Here is a 25,730-nt window from a genome sequence, read left to right as displayed (position 1 = left end):
ACATCCTAATGTGTCCACTGGAAGTAATAGAAACCCCAATTTGAACTGTTATAAACCTGAAAAGGGATTTGTTGCAATGAAGCAGGGAGGCCAAGACTTTGTTCAGGCCTCAGGCATTCTGTATCTGTCTCAGTGGGCCCTGGGCTGACTTCTCAAAACTTCTCAAAACTGCTATTGCCACAACCAAGATCAGTGCTTCCTCATTCACATGGAGGAGGAGGAGAAAGTCATTCCCACCCGTAATCAAAGTCTTAAATGTTGCTCAGATTGACATCTCTGAGCCAATCACAGTAGCTGGGGGATGCATGTGCCAGCTGCCTAGACTCGCTCATCCACAGACTAATTCCCAGGGCAAGGAAGACAGCATTTATCACTGGATGCACACAAGTCAGGATCCATCCCTAGAACTGGAGATGGCACTACTTCTGGCCCAAATTTATGTCTGTAACATGCAAGGGGAAGGACAGCCAACCAATATTTTCATAATACTGAACTACTGTCCAGTTAGAACAAGATAAGCTCTGAATGTTTTAGGCTTTTTTTTTCTTGCAAGAATTCTTACCATGTTTTTTTTTTTTTTAAGATTTTGTTTATTCATGAGAGACACACAGAGAGGGGGAGAGAGAGAGAGAGAGAGGCAGAGACACAGGCAGAGGGAGAAGCAGGCTCCATGCAGGTAGCCCAATGTGGGACTCGATCCCAGGACCCCAGGATCATACCCAGGGCCAAAGGCAGTGCTAAACTGCTGAGCCATCCGGACTGCCCCTACCATGTTTATAAGGCTGCAAGGAACATAATCTATTTTTGTCTACATCGTAACTACTAAATTAATATTTAAATAAAAAAATAAGCTGTTAATAAGTTGGTGATCTTACACATGTGATGTTTAATGTCATTTATATTAAGAAAATTGCAAAAAAAAAAAAAACTACATTGAGATACCTTTTTCCAACTATCAGGCCATTAAAAATTCCCAAGTGTAATATAATGTTACTCAAATGTGACCCTCTGTTGTATTGCTAATTGGAGAGAAAATTGCCACCGATTTTTGAAGAGAGATTGGATAATATTTATCAAAATTACAAATGCATTTACTCTTTTTGTTTCATTTTCAGCAATCCTACTTCTGGAATATAAGCTACAAATTTACCTGCATACATTTCAATGAGTGAAAAAATTGGAAACCACCTAAATGTCCATCAGAGGGCAGCTAGCATATGGAATCCCCATACTGGAATACCATACTTTTGTAAAAAACAGACTGAGAAAGCCCTTTATGCACCAATCAGAAATATTTTGAAGGCAGAGAACTACATGAAAACAAGAACAGTGCTGAACTGTGTGTAGAGTGTGCAATCTTCTGATGCAGAGCAGGAGACCTTCCCATTGTATATTTTATATCTCCTCACACTGTTTCCATTTCTGAATCATGGGCATATGCTTACTGTTCAAAAATTAAAATAATATACAACATTAAGTATGACAAAACTAATATGGTTTTCTCAAATATTTGTCGAGACTTTCCAGAAAGATCTTTTTCTCTATCCTTCATTTAAAGAGCACATATTTATTCAGAAATGCATTAGTAACACATGTTCTCCTCCACCTTTCATGCCTCTTCCTCTCCTTTTGAACAAAACAAAAGACACAAATGGGGAACATAGAGGAAAGATCTCTTCCTATGAGGAATTATATCCTAACTTTTTTTTTAATGTTAAGTGTTACGTCAAGACTACTAAGGTAGTGAGCAAATAATAAGAACATTGTTGCTGCTGTTTGGTAATCTTAAAGGTGCTCAAGTCTCAGTTCCAGTCTTGTTGGACTCTGTAAGCGTTTTGGATCTGGGCCCCTTTATACCATCCCAGTCTTTGATTTGGGGTTCTGTTTGCTTTTGTTTTTCGTTTGTCTTCCTCAGCACAAATTCATTTTTGTCCCAGTCCTTGGACCTGCCTCAAATGCTCTTCTTGCTCTCTCTTGTCATAGAACCCTGGGCATCCCTCCCTGAAGTTTTATATTCATGTAATTGTTTTCTTTTTGTTGTTTATGCTAACTAGACCAGGGATCCATGAAGGCAAGGCCACGGCTACTTGCTTACATTGTGTTCTATAGTTCTGTGTGCTCAATAAGTAATTTTCATATTGGATGAGATGTAAAGTTGTTGACATAGGCTGAAAACTGCAGTGAAGACACTAGTTATTGCACCACATTAGAAACAATTACCAGGCAAATATTCTCACTACAGGGAAAAACCCTAATACTTAACATACAGGGAGCTGTTTTGAAGATAACAAAGACTCTACGAGCCACCCATTTGTTCCTAAATTGCTTTTTCCCTATAGTATGGATGTACTTTGTATGATTTCTGTCCAATTCTTTTATTACCATAAATGTAGATTTGTAGACTCACACTCACACTGGACCTTGTCTTAGGAAGGCTCTAGCTTGGGATCCCTGGGTGGCGCAGCGGTTTGGCGTCTGCCTTTGGCCCAGGGCGCGATCCTGGAGACCCAGGATCGAATCCCACGTCAGGCTCCCGGTGCATGGAGCCTGCTTCTCCCTCTGCCTGTGTCTCTGCCTCTCTCTCTCCCTCTGTGTGGCTATCATAAATAAATAAATAAATAAAGGAATAAATAAAGGAAGGAAGGAAGGAAGGAAGGCTCTAGCTTGCTCCCCTCACCTCTATCAGCTTCCGTTACCCAGAACCACACTGAATAAATATACATTCCATGCACTAATAGTTTTTAAGGAAAGTCAACTTTAAGATTCTTCCCTTAAGGTACCACTTTTAGGTAAATTACAGCCTTCAATCCTTTCCCATATAGAAATTCTAGAGTCCACATTCACACTCACTCATGGCTTGTGTCTACCCAAACTAATTTAAAAACATATTACAAAATTGAAATGACAGGGTTATGTGGGTGACTCAGTCAGTTGAGAGTCCAACTGTTGATTTCACTAAGGAGATGATCTCAGGGTCATGGGATTGAACCCCACATCAGGCTCTATGCTGAGCATGGAACCTGCTTAAGATTCTCTCTCTCTCCCTCTCCTTCTGCCTTTCCTCCCACTCATGTGGGAGGAAAGGCATCTTTCCTTTCTTCCTCTCTCTCTCAAAAAAAATTGAAGTGACAAACATTCCTGAATATTCTGAAAACCTGCCATTGAACCCAAATTCTCCTTTCACAAAAGAAAGATATTCACGTAGGCAGAGTACAGATTCTTGCAAATTGATAGTGACTGTCCTTGCCCCCATTTTCTCCAGCTCCCATTTCTTAACGAATCTTTTCATGGTGGTTGCTTTTGGCAGTCCCACTGGAGCCTCTGGTGCCACAACTTGATTCTTCAATCTTAAAACTCTCAATACTTGAATCTTAAAAGATATCACGAATCTTTTCATGGTGGTTGCTTTTGGCAGTCCCACTGGAGCCTCTGGTGCCACAACTTGATTCTTCAATCTTAAAACTCTCAATACTTGAATCTTAAAAGATATCACCGTGTAGTATTTCTTTGGCTCAGTAAGGTGTGATCAGAAAGCAAGAGACTGGATGCTGAACACAAACTATGCTTATCATAGAATGGGAATTTTGACAATGAGTTTGTTTTTAATTGGCACATTCTCACAAATACCAACCCCCTCCCATGTGTTACTGTCTCAGTACTATAACCCATGGAGGGAAATGGTGTGTCTTCTTCTTCAGTGAAATCAGAACCTTCCCACCCAGAAATAATCTGTTATGCCTTATCAGGGTAGGATGTCAAATGGCCTCTGGGGACTCTTTCACACTGCTTGAGTTTTCTTCAAAATCCAGTCCAGGTACTCAACCACATTGGTATAAACTCCTGGCCGTTCCCTTTGGCCGCAGCCTTCTCCCCAGCTGGTGATGCCCACCAAGTGCCAGACCTCATTGTGTTTGCAGGACAAAGGCCCCCCTGAGTCTCCCTGTGATGGAGGAGAAAAAAAAAAAAGAAAATATGCGCAGGTGAGTTCAGATGCTTCTCATCTCAAATACATGTTCCTCAGAGTGATTTTGCCTCAAATTCTATTCTTGGCTCTTTAATAAACTTCAATGTGAGTAAAAACAAATATGCCATGTTTCCCTAGTCAGGGGCAGAAAACTGCTTTTTTAAAAAAATATTTATTTATTTATTTATGATAGACACACACACACACACAGAGAGAGAGAGAGAGAGAGAGAGAGGCAGAGACACAGGAGGAGGGAGAAGCAGGCTCCATGCCAGGAGCCCGACGCGGGACTCGATCCCGGGACTCCAGGATCACACCCTGGGCCAAAGGCAGGCGCCAAACCACTGAGCCACCCAGGGATCCCCCAGAAAACTGCTTTTTAAATGCTTTAACCTTTCTGGGGAGCCTGGGTGGTACAGCTATGGAGCCTGCTTGGGATTCTCTCCTTCTCCCTCTGCCCCTCCCCTGACTAGTGCTGTCTCTTTTAAAAAAATGCATTAAACATTCTAATGTGAATATATTCATTTTTTAGAAAAGGTTTTTATTTATTTACTCATAAGAGACACATAGAGAGGGGCAGAGACATAGGTAGAGGGAGAAGCAGCCTCCCCATGGGAAACCCTGTGTGGGACCCAATCCCAGGACCCCAGGATCACGCCCTGAGCCAAAGGCAGACGCTCAACCACTGAGACACCCAAGCGTCCCTGAATATATTTAATTGGTTGAAAACACTCTTACCTTACAGGCATCCTTCCCTCCTTCTCTATAGCCTGCACAGATCACCTTATTGGTTATTTTGTGTCCTTTGTATCTTATCTGGCATTCTTCAGTTGTCACCAAGGGTACGTTAGCTTTCTGGAGAGTATTTTGTATTTTGCCTGAAAAAAGTGTTTTGGCTTGTTAATGGAATAATCATATATATAATATAAAGATGTGTATTTGAAATAAAAATATCTACATAAAAATCTAGAAGGAAAAAATATTAGGTCTATCTCACAGACCTTTTGTAACTACCAAGTATAGAGAAGAGATTATTTGTTAACATTAAGCTCTAAACTAGGTATGGTTCTAACTGGAATTACTTCCCAGAGAAAATAACTGGTAACAGGCTAGGACATTTCATGAAAAGTGCTAGGTTTCACATTAAACTTCAATTAGTCTTTAAAGAGACTGTCATATTTAAATTTTCCAATCAAACAGATGTGGGATCCTCCTCACTTGGGTAATTTTTGCCTTTTCACTTTTATTAACATGCTCTCTGTCATTGAAGGATGTGATTATTTTACTCACATTTTAGCTGTGTGCCTTGCTTGATACAGTAGGAAAGGGTAAGACCGAGCTATGTTCTTTTATCTTTAGGATGAAGCACATTGAGATACATCATTCCTTACCTGCTAATTTTCTGTACCCCCATCCAGTCACCCAGCAATCAGTATATATTACATTTCTATCTCCTTTGGAAGGTAGACATATGGGTCTTTGAGCATCTAAATTTTAAAAATCATAGTTTAGTCATCAGAATCAAAATATATCTTCTCTCTGGAGAGACTCTCTTATTTCACTTTATATTATGCAGTGTGTTCTCTATTTATTATATTTGGGTTTGCCTCATTGCTATTCATCTTCATTCCTCATGTTTAGCATTATCCATCAACATCCCAGGGTGAGGGAATGATGGGGAGACAAGGTACAGCCCTCCCTGCTAGGTCCATCTCTCTAACTAGGTCTGTAACCCTGGAGAAATTGGTTACTCGTTCTGACTTGCAATCCTTTTGTCCTTAAAAAAGAGATATAAGTCATCTTTAAAATTTCCAATTTATTATAGAGACCATCATTTGGTGCAGCTGAGGAAACCTGCAGAAAACTTAGTTCTTCACTCACACCCCACAATAAGATTTAATAATCGGGAAAGAATTCCAGTATGAATAGACTAAAAGACTAGCTTTGCGACCTCCTCTCTTTCAGGATTACAACACTACCCTGAGATTGCTGGGTCAGGTCATGAATCTGGTGGTGTTAAACACTACATCTAGGTCATCATTGTTGATAAATTTCCATTTAAAACTCCACATACCTGTGTAATTCATTGCCGTTTCCAGTTTCAACAAGGCAATATCATACCCACTTTCTGCCTCTTCATATTGATCATGAATTATTATTTTTTGAACCCCAAAGAAAGATGTGTTCTTTTTAATTTCTGTTTGGTTTAAAATGCCACTATAGACACGCAAGATTTTAGGTGACTCTACCCTAATGAATAAACAGTAAGAGGAAAAGAAATTCCCATTACCAAATAATTCCCAAATATTTGAGTTATATTGCTATTTACCTGCCTATTACTAATGTTTTCTGCAGGTGGTAGGCTTTTTGATGGAAAGGAATGATTTCATGCTAAGATTTTTCACTTATATATTCCTCCTGTAGAAAGTTCTGGGCTAGTACTTAATATATTAAGCACATAAAAATGAATGAAGGGCCTTCCCACCCTCCAACAAACACACACACATTTTCTACCTCTATCTCATTCTCTTTTTCTCTCAATTTCCCTCTCATGAAGAGTCCCAGGTTTTAATCTCAACCCTACCACTGATTAGCCATGACTCTGAGAAATTCACTTGGATTTTCTGGTATTCCATTTTCCTATATGGAAAAGGTAAAAGGTAAAGGAAACTATTGACTTCAAATGGATCTTTGAGTTATAATGTGAGTATGCTATACTGAGAAAAAAGAAAAACAAACACACAATACCATGTCTGGAAAGTCAGAGAATACTGAGGAAGTTTGGCCAACTAAAGTTAAAATTCCCTGGGATACATATACTCTCTTGAAGAAGCTTTTAGGTTTGGCCTGTGTTGAAATTGACCTAAGTAGGGAATCCAATTTGAGGATACATAATGAACTTCACCTATTTTTGGAAACACAGAGAGAGGAGAGGAGAAGAAAGAAGAGGAGAAGAGGGAAGGTGAGGGAAGGGAAGGAAAAGGAAAGGGAGGGGAGTGAGGAGGAAACAAGACCAGACAGGGAAGAAGTGAAGAAGACAGGGAATGACATACTAGATTTAGAAAAGGGGAAATTCTCTTTGTGTTTAGTTCTGGAACTGATGCCCAAGGTAAGGCACAGAACATATGTTCTGAAAGGAAACAGCAAGAACACCCCTGGGCATGTGTATGCATTTAAATGGGAAAGTGAAATAATATGCCATCATGTTCCTGTACCTAACCTAATGCTGGTAGACCATAGGTAGTTCTTCCCTTTTCCTTTTTATTTCATAACAGAAAAATTTTTTCATAATGGAAATTTAATTCCCCAAATAGGATAATTTACATTTTAAAGTATTTACTAAACTGCTAATGATAGATCTCATAAATATATGAACCTGGGGAACTTATAAAAACAGTAATAGTACTGACTGGTCCAAACAGTGAGCAGCTGTTAGTATCCACTGGTTTCCAATGATGGAACCTCCACACAGGTGTCTCCGGATGGGTGACGTGGTATGCAAAGTTATCTGCCACGGCCACTCACCATGAACAGATGCTGTTCCTCCAACAATTCTGGGCTTGATTTTGGTTGTGCACACTACAACAGAAGGGTTGCAATGAGTAACTTCCTAAATCTTTCTTTTTTATCAGTAGTTATGTTCCTTCAGGCACAAAGAGAAGAAAACCTTCCCTCGATTCGCTATTTTATCATGACCTTGACTTGAAGAAATTTTATAATCAGGTTGGCAAGCAAAACATGCACAGGAAAATTGAATGACTAAGGCAGCTTGTAATCACATGCCCCCAAGGAAAGTCTCATTTGGTATTGCATGCTGTCTTATATGCCCTCATGTGATAACTGTGATGGTTCTTACAAAGCGGCAGTTGTCAAGTGTGGCCCTTGGACCAACTGTTAGAAATGCAATTTCTTGAGCTTCCCTCAGACTCAGTACATCAGAAACTTGGACAGTGGAGCCTAGTCATCTGGATTTCAATCAGCCCTGCTAAAGTTTCAGAATACTGTTATATAGAAAAGTGAGCACCTTCCACTCAGTTTACAGCATCCATCCAACCTCCCCCACCCCTCATCTTTTTTCCCCTCAGGCTGATCTTTGGTCCCAGTCTCTCCTGCTCCAGCTGGGTTCCATCCAAACCTGGGCTGCTCTTCTGTTTGTGAACTGTTTCTGCCTTTTGGCCTTGTTGTCAGTTTGGGTTTCCCTAGGTTCAATCCTTGATACTTTCCAAGGACTATGACTCAGATTTACCCCTTTGTTTCTTCCTGTCTTAGCTGTCCTGGGCAGGAGAATCCATTCTCCTTCTACTTCCTAGAATGTCACCCTCCTGATGGGAGTCTTGACCAAATCTGTCCCAGTAACCTAGATAGACTGGAAATGAGTTACTCATAGACAACAGCTTTCTAGAACAAGTCTTCTCATATTTTAATGTGCATATGGATCACTGGGTAATCTTTTATGTTATTTTTACTTTATTTTTTTTCACCCGTTATCTTTTAAAATGTTGTATTCTGATTCAGTCTGGGGCAAGACGTGAAAATTTTTCTAGCAAGCTCACCAGTGATGTCAACATGCAACACCCAGACACACTCAGAATAGTAAGGCCCAGAGGATCAGGGAAGCCTCATGGCCTTAGTTAGCTAAAGGAGGATTGTGAAGTTAAAAGAGTCACTAGTCAAAATCCAAGTCCTAGATGGTCCATTCTGTAGTTTTATAGGTGCAAAATAATCTCTTTAGGTCTTTCTTTCCTCAATAGGAAAATGGATGCATAATCCTGGGGCAGGCTTCAAAGAAAAGGAGAGGGCAGGAAAAGGAATCTTGAAGAAGTGCGCTTGTGATAGTTTAAATAGGCTGGTGTGCTGAGAGAAGAGTTGTCACCTGAGAGTAGATGGGGTGACATTAGGTTCAGAGAAACATTCTGAAGAGTTTGACTAGATTCTGGAACTACAGGGATGATTTATTTATAAGATGATGATTTATAAGAAAGGAAAGGCAAAGTTTAGGAAAACTAATAGGTAAGCAGTAACCAAAGTATGTTACAGATAGGTCAATAAAGATTTTCTTAGGGATAAATAATAGGTCTTGTTCATTCTGTTTTGTCTCTCAGTTTAAATAAAATGCTGAAAATATGTGTTTGGCATTAGATTCGGGGGCAGGGAACATTTCTTTTGATGGCAATTACTCTGTATTTTCAAAAAGTTATGAGGACCAAGGACAGTATAAGTCATGATAAATATCTCTGGTAGATATCACCTCCCATTAGGGTATTATTTCATCTAATATAGTGCAGGAAAACCTAATTATCTAGTTTCAGAAGGTGTCCTAAAAAGCCGTAAGATTTTATTTCCCTTTATCTTGTATTTTCTGCTTCAGCTACCAATTTCCACCTGATATATTCTGTAGCCTTCACAGATCAGGATCCATACATTCATCAGAGAAGAAGATAATGAAAGAAGGAGGGTGGGGAATAGATTCTGCAATTTAAGGTGTAAGTGCTGATTCCCATTTTAGAAACTCTATCAACATCACTAACAACAAAGTCTGCCAAGTGCCAAGTGTCCCTTCTAGGGCTTAGCAGAATTAAGATGACAAAATTATCATAAATACTCCTCCTGTCTTAGGTGAATGTATTGTGAAGAAAACAGAATATTTGAGATACAACTTAATTGGCTTGCTTTTTAAAGGAGCTTGAGCCATCCAAAGATTCCCATCAGATCCATCTACACTCCAGGAAGGCATGGTCTCCGAGTTAGGATGTTAGCACGGGATGCAATATTGTACATGCTATGAAACAAATTCACAGACGTTAAGGATTTACACACCTTCTCAATAGAGAAATAATTCCGACAAAAGATTTTTATACTTTGAAAACTATTACAAAGTATAATCATCACTTCTATTTTATTCATTAAATCTCAGCTGAATCTTAAATTTGTAGTGCTTTAGAATATTGAACATTAGGCAATAAAAGTCTAAAATATAGTTTTATGTAAATCAGTAAGTACTGAAGTCATAATAGGTTATTATGGTGGCTTAGGGAGGAGTGTGGTATATTCTTTCACATTGGGGATTCTCTGTCCCTTAGTTCATCTGTTTGCCTACAAGCCAGCCCTTGCTACTGTGCTCAGAAATTAGCCACTGGAATTGGCCACTGCTGATCTGATTTCTGTTATAATTCTCATGTTATTATAGTCTCCTTTAATCTAGACAATCTTTTCATTTCCTTTTTACTCGACCACACTCACTGTTATAAGTAAACAAGGTTTTACTGTAAATTTTTGCCAATATTCATAAATATGCAGAACACTTGCAGGCCATTTGAAAGAAGGAAGTCCCCTGAAAAGGAGCTACTTTATTTCTAGAATAAATACATAATTTTTCAGGGACACCTGGGTGGCTCAGTGTTTGAGCATCTGCCTTTGGCTCAGGTCGTGATCCCGGGGTCCTGGGATTGAGTCCCACCTCGGGCTCCCCTCAGGGAGCCTGCTTCTCCCTCTTCCTGTGTCTCTGCCCCTCTCTGTGTCTGTCATGAATAAATAAATAAAATCTTGGAAAAAATACATAATTTTTCAAACATATGATCATTGTTTATGTTTCAACTAAAGGTCAAGTAATGGCCCATGGACAGAAAATGAAAATGATTTGATTAACCAAAATGCTGGCTAATGTTTAATTTAATTTAATTTTTATTTTTTATTTATTTATTTTTTTGATGTTTAATTTTAAAGGATAAGAAAGACCACTGGGCTTCCTAACAAGAATCAAACATAAAAGAGTCAGCTAAACCTGACTCTCATCATGAAATACCAGTTATATAAATGTGTCAACTTAAAACACATATTCATACAATACTAGGCAATGCAGAGTTTAGTTAAGGCTCAATATTCACCCCAAAAACACGGTCAGCTTGGGTAACAGGAGCAAAAATAACAGAAAATTGCATCCAAGCTCATTACCGTACCAATTTTCTCTTCCTTGTGGCTATTGACTGTCTCAGTCATGATATATTTGGGATAGAATAACCCCTTCAGATGGATTTTTTTCCAGGTAACATTAGACTCACCATTATCCATTTTACATAACCTCAATGTATATCCAGAGATGCCTCCTCTCCCATGAAGTATTTTAGTTGGAGATCCATTTGAAGAAAGTTTTAAGTAACATTTACCCCTGCAGGTTGGAAACACAATAGTATAAACATAATGCACCCCTCAAGAGACGGGGCAGGAGCATCCAGGTGAGGCTTCATATGTCTTACTTCCCTCCGTGGCAAGATTCCAGAGACGGGGAATAGGTAAAAAATTGGCAGCGGATGGCATCGGTACACATTTTCTGGCAGGCTTCATGACCCTTCGCATCAACAATGTCCAGTTCCTCTCCCAAGAAATCCGTGTTGTGGTAAAAAGAAGAGTGACAAAACACTAGGCAGCAAAACACAGGTCACATGTGAGACCCAAGACCTCAGCGCTTGTCAACCGCGGGTCGCCCATCTCCACCAGGAGAAAGCGCGGTCGCCCTTTACCTGGGACGCTGTGCCTGCAGCTCTGCAGACTAAAACCAGAGAGAGCTTTGTGCTTTTTAATGCGTGTGCTTGGTAATCCGCTTTCAGATGTTTTCAGGAGACAAAGATTTCTAACCATAAAAACAAAACAAAACAAAATGGGGAGGATGTAAATGTATCATGTAAAACATATCAACAAAAAGAACCGTTTTTGCAGCACATACAAAAGGCAATTCACAGGGGACCTGGGGGGGCTTGGTGGTTGAGCATCTGCCTCTGGCTCAGGTTGTGATCTCAGGGTTCCAGGATCAAGTCCCACATTGGACTCCCCCCAGGGAGCCTGCTTCTCCCTCTGCTCATGTCTCTCTGCTTCTCTCTGTGTCTCTCATGAATAAATAAATAAAATCTTTTCTTTTTCAGAAAAGGCAACTCATGCTGGTATTGAATAGGGAACAGTTTCTCATGTTGCAAGCACTCCTCATAAATCACTGAATCAGACCCCATGATCCATGGGTTGTAGACAAATCTTCAAAACCAAGAAACCCCTTGCCTCCATACAAAATCTTCTGAGCTGGTTCTATGGTCAGTGTTCCTAGTATCTTCCTCCCTTTACCTCCTCTCTTTCAACACTCCTGGCCTGTCTCAAAGATTCCATGATTTTCATGCTACAGAGAAATTGCTGGGCAACTCTGGATGGCAGATTTACCCCTGGTTTAGACAGGGATAAATCAAACGCAACACAGGCTCTACATGGGCAGCATTGTCCTGGAAGGAAGTTAACTTTTCCTACTTAGCCCCAAATCCCAGTCTAGAGCAGTGCTGTCCAACAGAATTTTCTGCAATGATAGAAATGAGTCCATGTCTGTGCCACCCAAATTCAATAGCCACTACCTCCATGTGACTCGTGAGCACTTGAAATGTGGTTAATACAACTGAAGAAATGAATACATAGTTCTATTTAATTTTAATTAATTTAAAAAAGCCAAATCTTGGCTTGTCACATTCACCATCTTCTCTCATTCATCATCATATTGAGGATCCAATGTTTTACTCCTTGTGTAGGTGTCAATCAGGAATTTTATTAAAGGAATAAAAAAGAAACAGAACAATGATTAACCCAACAGTACAAAGCCATCTTTCTAATCTGTGACATTTATAATGTCCCAAGGCTCAATCTTTGAAGCTACTTTCCTCTCTGCATCTGGTCCTTTGATGGTCTCACCCAGGTTCAGTCACTCTAATTCCCAGCTGTATGCTGGTGACACCCAAACACAGATCTAGAACATAAACCTCTCGCTTAGTTCCAGATTTCTCTTCCCAACTGCCAATTCAACCCTTCTCTCTGGATGTCTACGAGGCTCCCCTCTTGAAATCTGTTCCTCATGAAATCTGTATCCCAGTCATGGGTCTTTTTTATCCTTTCAATTCCTTGGGCCAAAAGTCTAAGATCTATCACTGACTCTTTCCTCTGGATAGACCTCAAATTCATCACCAAATCTTATTTTCCCTACATGGACAATTAATTCCAATCTGATTACTTCTCTGTCACTTCCACTCTGGTCCAAGTAGGGCAGAGTTCTTCTCTCTTCAGTTCACTAATGGTATCCCTGGTGCTTAGAAGAGGGCCTGGTAAAAAGTAGGCACCAAATAAATTATATTATATTGTTGACTACATGAAAGCAACACATATATTTTCATGTGATGGACTTAGTACTTCTTGAGAGTCACTCCATGGAAAATCAGACTTGCTTGACGGACAAGGAGCTTGAGAGCTTACCTTGGATGGACTGTTCTTGGGGACACATTCCCTATGTGGGCAGTCAAGTCAGGCAATTACCAGGGATTCTGACAATTCTGACTCAGATGATATAGAGAAGCTAGATTTTGAAGCCAATTTAATCTTAATTTTTTTAAATGAGTCTTATTAATGCAGGGCAGCAACCCCAACAGATATCCCTTTAATGATCAAAGAAATTTCCTATGCTTTTATTATGGTTTCCTATATTAATACCCATCAGTAGGGAGCAGCATCTCAGTTCAAACCTCTGTCCACATTTACCCCCAATTCCATTAATAGAGGCCTTCATTTCCCCTTCTCTTCACTTTGGATTTGACATTTCACTAATATTCTCAGCTCTTTCTGCTCAGGGTTCAATGACCTCAAACTGGGTGTTGGACTAAGTTGCCTCCAAATGGTCATCCATATTTTCTTCATTCTGTTCAGAACTAAGCAACTTTCTCTTTGCTGAAGGCAGGGCCCTACCTCAGCTAAAGAAAACAAGAGTCCTTGCTAACATGAGATTTGTGGCCATTAAGTGGGGAATAGAAAGAGAGTGGAGCTAGGAATTCTTCGCAGCTTTGATCTATCCTATACAGACACTTAGATTAAAGGTTTAGTGGCTCAGAATTTTTTTAATGATTTTATTTATTTATTTATTTGACAGAGAGAGAGAGTGAGCAAGCGAGCACCAGAGAAAGAAAACCAGAGGGTACAAAGAGATGGAGGGGCAGAGGAAGAGGGAGAGGGAGAAGCAGCCTCCCTGCTACATCAAGGATGCAGGGAGCCCGATGTGGGACTCAATCCCAGGACCCCGAGATCATGACCTGAGCTGAAGGCACACCCTTAACCAATTGAGCCATCCAGGTGCCCCAGTAGCTCAGAATTTTTAATGATGTATTTTGATCAGCTGTTATTAACTCCTTACCTTTCAGATTCCTTTGGCCATTCTTGAGAAAAGAAGGTAAAAAATAAGCAGCTGGGATGGTGAGTACAAATGCGGCGACAGACAAAGGCATCTGGAGCCATGACGCTGTCAATGTTATTGTCTGCAAACACCGTGCTGGGGAAAATGTCCCTAATACAAGCTGTACAACAGAAGAAACCATGCTTAAGAAATCAATTCACTAATTCATCGGTAAAATCCCAGTCACAGTATTTGTAAATTCCATATAAAAAGTTCATTGTGGGGTGAGGGAGGAATACAAATGTCATTATACATTGTCCAAACCCATAGAATATAGAACACCAAGGGTGAATGAGAGTATAAACTGTTGGCTTGAGGGGATCATGATGTGTCGGTGCACATTAATCAATGGTAACAAATGTACCACTGGTGAGGGATGTTGATAATGAGGGAGTCTGTGCATGTGTCCAGGCAGTGGTGTATGGGACATCTATACCTTCCCCTCAATTTTGCAGCAAACTTAAAATTGCTCTAAAGAAATAAAGTCTTAATAACAAATTTTTAAATGTTTATCTGAAGGACTTTAAATTTTTTTAAGTTAGACAATATGAAGTGATTATTTTAAATCAAATGTAGCTCTGATTATCTAGGACATAGTGAATTTTCACATGAAGAAGGTAAAAAATCACTGGTCCACTTCATCAGTGAGCACATATTGGGCTCCTAAGTTAGACCCATCATACATACCGTCAGCACCTACTATTTAATGGCTAGCCCATCTCACTAAATAAATAATAGTTACCCAGATTAGAAAGCGCACAGGATTTCAATGAAAATCCAGACACCACCATACTGAGCTTCGTGATTCTGGTTGGGGTCCCCATTTCTGTGTATTTCAGTAGACAAACATTACTGAATAAAAACAAAAGTGGAAAATGTTTTAGTCTTCTAAATACAAGTAGGAAAAAAACATAAGATGATAAGAAATTCCAATTTAGAGACTACTGGATATTACAGCTAAGAGATCACTCTGGAAAGCATGGATCTGAAAAAGGCTAGAGAGTTAGACTTGAGTCCTTGTTTTTTTCAACTTTATTTTTCACCACTAAAAGGACAGCTTTGAAGGGATGGTGGCCTGAAGAGTAGCAGGTAGGAAGTAATGAATTCTCAAGCCCTTCCCAATTGTATCAGTTTAAATTTTTTTATAATGCCCAGCAACTCCCAGGTTCCTAGCTTGCTATCCATGTTAATTAAGTCTTAGATGTAAAATACGTAAAAAGATACAGTATGAACTAAGCTAAATACAAACTATGAAACCTTGCTTATTAATTTGAGGGTTTTGTTGTATCATTGTTGTTTTTGAAATGAATTTCTGATGCTTCATCTACTTTGCATTCACGTCCTTGTTGTGAATGTGGAGAGTAGAATGTTAAAGCCCAAAGGTAAATCCAAAAACTAATCGTTTGAACTTATTTCTCTCTCTCTCTCTCTCTCTCTCTCTCTCTCTCTCTCTCTCTCTCTCGTTTTGGGGTGGGTGGATCCTAGATAAGTAAAATTTACTATACAACTCTAAAATATCACAAATATTTCTAAATATAAAATTCAGTGACATTTTCCCTATTTTTTTTTAAGAGGACACATATTCATCCTTAGAGATCAGGTCATTTTCTACTCCTTCATGTTTATCTCTGGAATATTTCAAAATCTGGGATCGGGGAAGATTTTTAAAACACTTCACATGAGCTTCAGTTATTTTGTCTTAGATAAGGAACTTATCTTAAAACAGACTCCTTACCAGAAGGGACTCCTTACCAGAAGAGAAATACATGCAAGTTGGGCTTTAAATGCACTTTCTATGAAGAAAACTACCAGCACTATGCTTGTTATAGAAATGTCATTGAGGGGCTAACAATAAATTTTGGCATCAAGCTGAAGATAACTTTTATTTTCCATCCGATATTGTAACAATCTCCTTACTGTCCTTAGGCTCAGCCTATGGCTCACTTACCGATGCTCTGCGCTTGGAAACTGGCTTGTTGCATATGTAAAAAAGTGACAGTGCACACTGTTTGTGCACCTCTCTTGGCATTCCTGAACATTCCTGGCGATGGAGCCATTATAGTTCATGCCCTTCATGACCAGATCCACATATACATTTCTGTTGCAAGCTGGAAATAAAAGCAGAACATGCAAGGATCTTCCAGACTCCAGGGACAACTGGAACCTTAGGAACTGTCCCTCCTGACTTTCTCTTCTGACACCTACAGCCACTTTTCCTCAGAAGTCCTTTGTTTTCATCTTAATTTGCTTAATCTACTCTTACATAGAAGCACTAAATGAATGCCAATGTCCCTCTTATATCACAACAATATAGATTTATAAATTCTTGCTTCAGTTTTCTGCCCTGGCTTTCCTGGTCTCTGCAATTTCATTGACTGATTCATTAACCTTTTCAAGAATCTTTTCACAATTAATACAAGTGTCATGTCAACCCTTACAGCTGCCCTTTTCATTTGAAGTAATATGTTTAACAAGGACTTTTATATAAAACTTTAAGCTGGAAAGGAGAAAAAAACAATAAAGGAATGGTGAAAATGTAGTAATAGTTGGAGAATGTCCAACTATTGCAAAAATTTTAATGAATGGGAACGGGGTGGGTGGGATGCATGCATGCTAGTTTTTACTCTACATTGAAGGAACTTCATCAGGAGACTTTATGACCATATAGCAGGGTTTTATTTTATAGTTATAACACCATATGTGATGTAACTATATGTATATATCACAGCAACTAGTACTTATGAATCCTAATAAGACATCTTACCACTTATTTGGTGTGGGCATTGCTTGAAAGAATATCCAGAAATGGCTCCTGTCATATTCACCCTTGGCAATGTTTCTGTTACACTGTCTTTCAGGATACAAGTAAACCTGTTTTTTAAAATAAATAAATAAATAACTGCATGAGAACTTATGTTTTAAAATAATAAATCTTAAAAGCCAGCACATAGAAAGTCAAGGAGAAAGAAGCAAGCTCCTCTATCTCATGCCAAAAGAAATACTTTCTCAGCAAAACTGTGAGTTTGTCTCTCATTCCAACATCCCTACTCTTAAAAGATCACATATGGTATTCCCCACTAACTGGAAACAGGAGCAGGTAAGCTATAGACTGTTGGTCAAACAACCCTCTGCCTGTTTTTATGGTCCATGAGCTGAGAATGGGTTCTATATTTTTAAATGGTTATATAAATACTTAAGTAATATCCTTGATTTTGCTTCTGGATCTATAAAGCCTAAAATATTTATGCCCTGCCTTGTCAAAAAAACATTTGCTAAGCCCTGCTGTAGATTCTAGAATAATTATTTTATACGTTTTGGGTACTGTGTAAATTTCTATGAATGTAGCAATGATATACAAAGATGTCGATAACTTAATCCTGTAGTAAAGTTTTGTTACTGAATTTTCAAGTTCAATATGGAAACAAAAGCAGTGGATGGAATGCCCTAAAATTTTTTTAAAATATAACTATAGACACAAAACTCACTAAATGCAATTTGTGAATCTGGAGAAGATTCCAGTTAATAGCTATAAATTATATTTGGGCTACAATTGAGATGATATAAAGGGATTCTTGTTAAAATTTTATGTCTTTTGTGTAGGAAAATGTATGCAGAAACATTTAGGGGTGAAGTGTTACCATGTCTCCAAATTAATTCAAATGGTTAAATAGATAAAGAACAAATGGCAAAAGTCTTGGTGGTGACAGGGGATCACTGTACTATTCTTTGAAACTACCTTTATAAATATGTATTTCCTAAGAAAATTGAAATATTTATTTCCTAAGAAATTGAAATATGTATACATATTTCAATTGAAATATGTATTTCCTAAGAAAAGGAAATATGTATTTCCTAAGGAAATAATTGAAAGAAATTGGTTTAAATAATATCCAATATCAATAATCAGTCAAAAAGCAAAGAAAAAAATGATTAAGAGGCATAAAAGTGGAGAGAAATAGGAGAGAAAGTGTATCATTAAAATCTAGACCACAGAGAAATTGGAAAGTCTACACTGAGAGGCATGCTTGCTCTTTCCTGATCTGCCTAAACACCATCTTTTTTCTGTAATATTTAATATTTAAATATTAATATTTAAATATTTATTAAATATTTATTAAATATTAAATATTAAATTATTATTTAATTTATATTAATATTTAAATATTAAATATTTAATTGAAGGACAATATGTTTTCCAACTGTTAACCTCATATTTTATATTTATATGAATGTTTATTGGTAAATAATCCTCATGTAAAGACTATTTCCTCTATCTATGTAGAAATGCAAACATTTACCATTTGGTAGGATCTTGAGATGGCGATTCAGCCATGAAGGTGAAGAGCAAACAGCGTGGGTGGTGGGTGCAGACAAGCTGGCAGTGCTTGGCACTTGGCGTAAAAACGGTAGTGATGTCTCCTCCTTGAAAGCAGGTATCTGCCAACAGCTCAGTTATACAGCCTGTGATGTAATACATGGCAGGTCTTATTTTGGATTTTAATTGCACATATCCAATTAGACAATAATCTCACAAAGACAAGCAAAGTAGATCTACTTAACAGAAAATATGCCTGAACGTCGAAATCAGAGCAATCAACACTTTTATGTTAGTGTATTGGATAAGCAGCCTCGGACAGAAAAGGAAATCATGAAATGGCCCATTTGCCTCCATGGATTTGTGCTGATGGGTGATTGTCTTGGAGACACGGATGCTTTGTGGGTAACTGAATAATTTCACAAAGCTTTATTGGCAAAAGATGTTCTTTAGGGTTGCACTGAAGTCTGGAATGGACCACCTACTTTTTCCTCTCCCTACTGTTCATATGTTGAAACTCTATGTTTATACAAAGCAAAGGATCCAGAGTGATAATTTTTTTCAATAGGGTCTGATGGCCCTGGGTGTGGTATACTGTATCACGTCACTATTTAAAATGGGCCAGGTTAGTAACAGGAACTTTAGACTCAGAAAAATAACTGAATCCCATTCCAACTGAACCCATACACAGGTTTGTGTTTTTTCTTTCAAGGCTAAATTGCATAAAATTAATTTTTTTCTGTTTCTATAAAGATATATCTAATATTCCAGATTGTGGCTCTTTAGGTCATTATTAGTCACTGAATAAAAGGCTGTAGCTTTTAATCTTGGTATATTCCTATTAAGAAGTACTACCATATGGCCCAAAGTCTTAATATCTTTCATACATATAACATGTACATTCTATCTATCTACCTAAAATGTATATATACATATGTACTAAAAATGAAATACTTTGGGAAGGATAAAACATAATTCAAATTCTTATTACAATAAGAATAATAGGTGGCATAGCCTATTGTTAATGTAAGTAACAAACCACCTAGTGTTCATAGTATCTGCAACTTTTTCATTATAAAATTACAGATTTAAAAAAATAAAATAAAATAAAATTACAGATTTAAAAAGAAAACACTAGAGCTGCAGATATCTTAAAATACCATTATCACTCATCACTGATTTGGTGGTAATCATTACTCTGCGCTTTTAGACCTAAGTTTTATTCTGTTCTATCATGTGTTAATAAGAAGCATCTATTTTTATACCAGGGTTGTTTGTGTGTGTGCGTGTGTGTGTGTGTGTGTGTTTACATTTTAACTAACTGTATTGCAATATAATTGATTTTCTTGGTAACCGTGTGTATTTTTACTTTATGCCTAAAGGTATCTGTGGAAAAAGGGGTCAAGGGTCCCTGCCACACACTTGGCTCAAAACCCACCACATACACTTCTAAATTACCCAACTACAACCTTTGCATATAGCATAATTTTCTCCAAAACTGTCAGCTACCCAAGAATGACCTGGAAGTTATCAGAAGACTGCCTCCTTTTTCCAAGCTCTGTGTTGCTCCCAACGGAGCTGTAAGGCCGCCCCCTTTAGTGAATAATCTATTTGCACTCAAAATACTCCCACTGTCCACAGAAATCCCACCTTAGTGCAAAGCAAAGTACTAATTACCACCAAACTAGTAATGATAGATGTATATTTGGATGTAAATATCGGTAAGAACGTGGATAAACATATAGACTTCAATTGCTACTATTATGAACAATTCTGCACCTTAATTGCCATCCCTACTTTGAAAATCCCTGGAGCCTTAAGTGAAAAATAAACTCATTACATCCTTCCCTGGAGTAGATGGCGTGGGACCCTGGGATGATTTCTGTCTCTGGCCTTAAGCTCTTTTGTTTTCTTGTCTTCAAGTCAGGGAACCAAGCAAGCTATTTCTAATTCATACCTAAGATTCAACTCTACTTACCACCAGAAACTGAAGCAAATAAAATGAAATGTACCATTTGATATAGTACAATCATCCTACAAAGAGAAAAACGTGCATGTGTTTAGAACACAGAACGTGAATTTGCAATTAGTTTGCTGACATCAGGGTTCACAAGAAATGGGGAGGGAGGGGAGTGGTTCATTCCATAGTGTTTGCAGGGTTCTTATCATCATGCTGAATTGTACCTTCCCCAAATCCTAGGACACTCCTCAGCATGGTTGTGTGTAGTGTTCAACACCTTCCTAGTTCTGAAGAACCCAGAACCTGACAGGAGAAATGACACCCCTTATCTCTGCATCCCTGCTGCCTGCAGTTCACCATTAACTAGATATTTCTCATTGCCCTCATCTGACCCCTCCCCCACTCCAATTTTTCCACTTGTTTTCTCTTCCAAACTGCTTCCTTTCTTTCCATCTCTGAAGTCTCTCCATACCTGTCGAGGAGCTCTAAATAAATTATTTTATACTCATGATGTTCCCCATTTTAAAGATTCTGCTGGAAATATATTCATAGGCCACCTTGGTTGCCAATAAATCTGCTTATCCCCCCAAAGCATTGAATTAACGGCTCTATGAAAAACAGACTATCAGTGAGAAAAATCAAGACTTGTTTTTTAGTATTGATCTTGAAACTCTCTTTAATTCATAAACTACTTGTCATTGATTACAAATTACTAGTCTTCTTTCATTCTGCATCTTCTCTCAACTTGGTTATAGATAAAAGCTTCTAGAATATCAAGTCGGACAAATTTTAATCAATCAATCATTCTCTATTTTAAAAGTTTGTAAAGCCTCAGTCATAAAAAAAAAAAAGTCACTTCAAGGAATCATTGCTGGAGAGAAATCTTAAGAGTTTTTGAAATCGTACCTGAAAACATTTTTTTTGCTTGTTTGCCGCATTCTTAGTAAGAGTGTTTTTCTTCTTCCCAAATGGTCTTCATCCTCTTCTAAATGAACTTGTTCAGGTAACGCTCAATTTAATATTTACTTTTACCCGTTTCCAATGTTATGTAACATTGTCTCTTTGTGGAGCATGTCTGCGAAAGCCCTTAAAATCTTGGCATTATCAAAAATGCACCTTGGTCGAGCTGCTTGCTTTCTCAATACATTAAAATCTTTTTGTCTTGTTTTACTGTGTATTCCAAAAATACACACACACACGCACAGTGGAACTTGGGTTTGCCTGTGTGCCTACTTGTCAAAGCAGCCCTTAACCACACGTTCAACTATCAGCGGTTAATCATTAAATCTGGCCTAACCTGAGCCTCGCCTTTTACAAAGAAAACAAGGTCTGATGGACTTATTGATGAGCAGTATAGCAGCCTCACCTGTTGGAGGCCTATGTTGATATGGTTCTAAGAAATTAAGCTCTTATTTATTACACTCACACACATTGAAAGTCTAACTTTTTTTTTTCTTTTTGAAAAAAATAAGGGACTTTCGTATCTCTTTTTAGATATTGGTGCCCTGAGACAAAAGGAGAGCTAGGAAGTCACATGTCTAGCTTTTGCAGGACAAGCAATCAAAAAATATCAATTTTCTTTGTCTTGGAGGGCGCCTCCTAGTGATAGGACCTGGTACAGTTCATAGGAAAGCTTGCAAAACCCTTCTCTGGGTTTCACTTGATTGTATTTGTTAAGCACCTTCCCATTGACCTTGTAAGACCGGCCAAGAGCTCTACAGAAGACATGGATGAGGCATGTCCTCTATTACCATTCATTAGCTTGCTAGTCATTGCACTTGGGCAGAAACCATCCTTCTGCTCTGTAAGCCAGCTTGCTACCTGTGGGTCCTTGGTCAAGTTGCTTTATCTCTCTGAGCTTCAGGTTCCTCATTTATAATATTAGACAATAACTAGCCTTAAGGATTTCTATGTGATCTCTTGGAAGCCTAAAGAAATTTTTTAAAAATTTAAAAACCCTTTTTAGGGGCGCCTGGGTGGCTCAATCAGTTGTGTCTGCCTTCAGCTCAGGTCATGGTCCGCTGGTCCTGAGATTGAGCCCCAAGCTGGGTTCCCTGTGCAGGAGGGGAATCTGCTTTTTCCTCTCCCTCTGCCCCTCTCCCCTGCTTGTGTGCACCTGCCCTCTCTCTCAAATAAATAAATAAAATCTTTTTTTAAAAAAACATTTTAATATGTCCCATTTACATAAATTTTAGCATAAACAAACAAATAAATTTAAGAGAAAGATAATCTTATGGTTCAGAGAAGTCTTCTGTTTTCCGAAGAGAAGCAAAATAAGATTTCACATTTGTAAATGGAGGTCATAATTTTTTTTTTAAAATTCTGAAGATGAAAGAAGAAATAAAATTAGGGGTTTGCCCCCATTTGAGATCTTGTTGAAGTTACTGGTATCAGAGGAAATAGTATACTTTGTTCAGGGACACTGTGCTGATCTGAGTGTGATCTTTTGGACTTAGAAAATGCCATCAGTTACTTTGAGGCTCTCAATATTTGGAGGCAGAAACAAGACAATTTCACTTTATGTCTATTGTGACAAGGTTGATGGTATCTGAACAGTTTCTGAAAGTGTGTTGGGGTGCCTGAGTGGTTCAGCCAGTTAAGTGACCTACTCTTGATTTCGGCTCAGGTGGTGATCTCCGTGCTGTGAGACTGAACCCCTCGAGGGGCTCCCTGCTGGGTGTGGAGCCTAAGATTCCCCCTTTCCCTCTGCCCCTCCCCCCTTCACATGCACTCTCAATGAATGAATGAATGAATGAATGAATGAATGAACGAAAGTATGGAATACATAGGCTTTGGTGGCCAAGTGCCTAGGTAGAAAGCTGACTCAACTCTAGGAACACTGGACACCACTTTTGAAACTTGCAGAAATCGAACTGCAGTGAAAGAGAACTTTGTGAAGGAGACAGTGAGAGTATAGTTAGTGAAGTAAGATAGATTAGAGGCTTAGCCCCATAGAAGAACCTCATTGGAGACTTTTTGAAAAGAAGATAGAAGCCAGCGTTGTGTCACAGAGGGCTGAAAATTATAAGGGGGATTTGGACTCAGAAGAGCGCTTTATGCAAAGTGCCGAGGATTGTGTGACATTCCATCTGGAAGGCAGTTCTTCAGATCATTTTAATGCATCTGTTGCCAAGATTGTGTGACCTATCTTGGTGTAAAGAGTCCATAGTTGCTTTCTTGAGTTTCCCATTTAAAATTAAGTACATTCCAGCTATTAAAAGGGGAACGCATATTTATGATGTGCTGCTATTTATGAAGCTCAAGCACAGAAGAGCAAATTTATGCCAAGACGGGTTTTCATGGAAAACTGATACATGGAGTTATATAAGGTCCTTACATCCCTGTATTGTTCATTCCATGAAACCCCATCTCTACCCTAAAGCTCCAATAAAAAGACTATAATGATAACCTTCCAGCCCTATTCAGAGAAGCAGAAAGACTCTAATGACAGCTATACTTCATTGGGAAACCAGATAACATCTTCCTAAGTTTGATTTAGCTAGTTAGTGAAACCTCTAAAGCCTTTGAAATAAAAAATTCTGAAATATTTTTGTCCATTCAAATAAAAGCAGAATAAAAGTCTTACTTGCATAGAAATTCTTCGGGATTAAATAGACCTTCCTTTCAAACTGACAGTAAATGTTCTAAAGACATTTTTTCAATTAATGTCACTGCATTAGAATTCCAAAGTCAACTACTTTTATCTTAAAGGTAAAAACCCCTTCCATAAGTGAAACAAAATCTTTTTGAAGGATAATGGAAATGGGGAATTACTAGACAAAATCTTAGGAAGAATCCAGAACTTAGTCTAGAGAGACCTAAGTGCAAGTCAGAACTTAGAAATATTGGTGACCTAAAATTCTTTGTCTGGGACAAAGAAAATCATAGGTGTGTTGCAGGTGGAGACCCTCCTCTCGGTCACAGCCACAGTCAACTTGTTCTTGGAGCTCCCCTGTCTCTCATCAAGATTTGCTTTGAAAAGGGCGTAGCCTCCCATGTCCTACAACTCCATTCTTGCTGTTCCGGAAATATCCCTTTTTCATTATAAGGAGTTAATGCTGGCCTTCAGTCAGGGTTTCTCAACACTGCCATTATTGATACTTGGACCAGATTATTCTTTGTCTCGAGGGACTGTCCTGTGCCCTGCAGGATGGTTAGCAACATCTCTGGCTTCTATCCACCGGATATACCCCCCTTGCCCTGGTGTGACAACCAAAAATGTCTCTAGAGTTTGCCAAATGTCCCCTGAGTGGGGCTTGTACCCAGTTGAGAGCCACTGCTTGAGATGATAATGAAAATAACAAATGATGGTTATAAATGCTCCTGTCACCTTTTATTCTTCTCATAGAATGAAGCAACACAATCGGGACTAGAGACACGATCCGGGATATATGAATGGCATGCTCAGTCTAGCTCTCTCTGTCCTTGCCTGTGACCTTGAGCTAATCTTTGTTCCCCTTCAAGTCTCCACTTCCTCATCTTCAGAACAAAGATGCATTCATTCATTAGACATTCACCGAATGCCCATTTGTATGTGATATGAATGAAAGGGAGCCTCCCTCAGAGTTGCTCATGATTTAGGGAGGAGATAAAGGGAAACAATAATTAAAAGTTTTAAATTCAGATGAGAGGTCTCACACACCTTGGTGAGGAATGAGGACGTTGGAGCCCTGGGCTAACCTGTGGTGTGTGTTCCCCATGCACATAGGCTGCTGTCACAGGGAAGAAGAATGCTAGCTTCAGGCCTGGTACTGCCACCACCCTCTCCTGGATGGCTTGGCCAGTGACCCACGCCTCCTCCTCACTCTTCTTCATGAGGGTGAAGTCATCTCAACCCCTCGCCTTCTTAGCCTCTCCCAATTTCTTAGTCCCATGAAGCTCCTCCTCTGATCACCCCTGTACATGAAAACATGGTAAGTAGCTGAGACCATGCCAGGACCCGGCCCTGATCTGCAACTTTAAAATAATCATTCATACCCCAGGGGAATTCCACATTTCAAAACTCTCCTCCCGGTTTTGCCCAAATGAGGTCATTCCCTGACTAGTGGTTGCCCAGCAAGCATTCCAAAGTCCTGTTCAAAGACCCATTTGAATTCATTCTAAAAGCCAGAGAGAAAAGATTCTCATAGCAAGCACTTGTCTACCTTTTAAAGATAAAATGATACCCATACAGAACAAGGACCACTATCTTTATTGCATGCCAAAGTAAAAGTTGGGGTTGTATTTATTTTTAATTATCTCACGGAAACCA

The 25,730-nt window shown here is 38.8% G+C and overlaps 1 protein-coding gene across 7 annotated transcripts in view; it reads right to left on the bottom strand.

The window, feature by feature from the left end:
• Positions 1–3,582: 3,582 nt before the first annotated feature.
• LOC121489579 (coagulation factor XI) overlaps positions 3,583–25,730 on the bottom strand; it is a 50,470-nt gene continuing 28,322 nt past the window's right edge. For 2 of the 7 annotated variants that reach the window (XM_041752766.1, XM_041752771.1), the window contains 14 exons: positions 20,498–20,553; positions 18,503–18,665; positions 16,969–17,075; positions 16,153–16,312; positions 14,947–15,056; positions 14,166–14,325; positions 11,482–11,591; positions 11,218–11,380; positions 11,023–11,129; positions 7,375–7,543; positions 6,039–6,214; positions 5,356–5,451; positions 4,703–4,842; positions 3,583–3,940 (listed from right to left, as the gene is read on the bottom strand). In XM_041752766.1, the coding sequence (XP_041608700.1) occupies positions 3,779–3,940; positions 4,703–4,842; positions 5,356–5,451; positions 6,039–6,214; positions 7,375–7,543; positions 11,023–11,129; positions 11,218–11,380; positions 11,482–11,591; positions 14,166–14,325; positions 14,947–15,056; positions 16,153–16,312; positions 16,969–17,075; positions 18,503–18,665; positions 20,498–20,553 (1,879 nt within the window). In that variant the 3' untranslated portion in view covers positions 3,583–3,778. Of the gene's footprint in view, positions 3,941–4,702; positions 4,843–5,355; positions 5,452–6,038; positions 6,215–7,374; positions 11,130–11,217; positions 11,381–11,481; positions 11,592–14,165; positions 14,326–14,946; positions 15,057–16,152; positions 16,313–16,968; positions 17,076–18,502; positions 18,666–20,497; positions 20,554–21,385; positions 22,447–25,730 lie in introns of those variants that run through there. The other 5 variants (XM_041752770.1, XM_041752767.1, XR_005987364.1 and 2 more) reach the window with 5 other exon arrangements.

This window comes from Vulpes lagopus, chromosome 4, assembly GCF_018345385.1.
Source record: "Vulpes lagopus strain Blue_001 chromosome 4, ASM1834538v1, whole genome shotgun sequence".
Classification (NCBI taxonomy): Eukaryota; Metazoa; Chordata; class Mammalia; order Carnivora; family Canidae; genus Vulpes; species Vulpes lagopus.
This window is presented reverse-complemented; position numbering and strand designations above follow the sequence as displayed.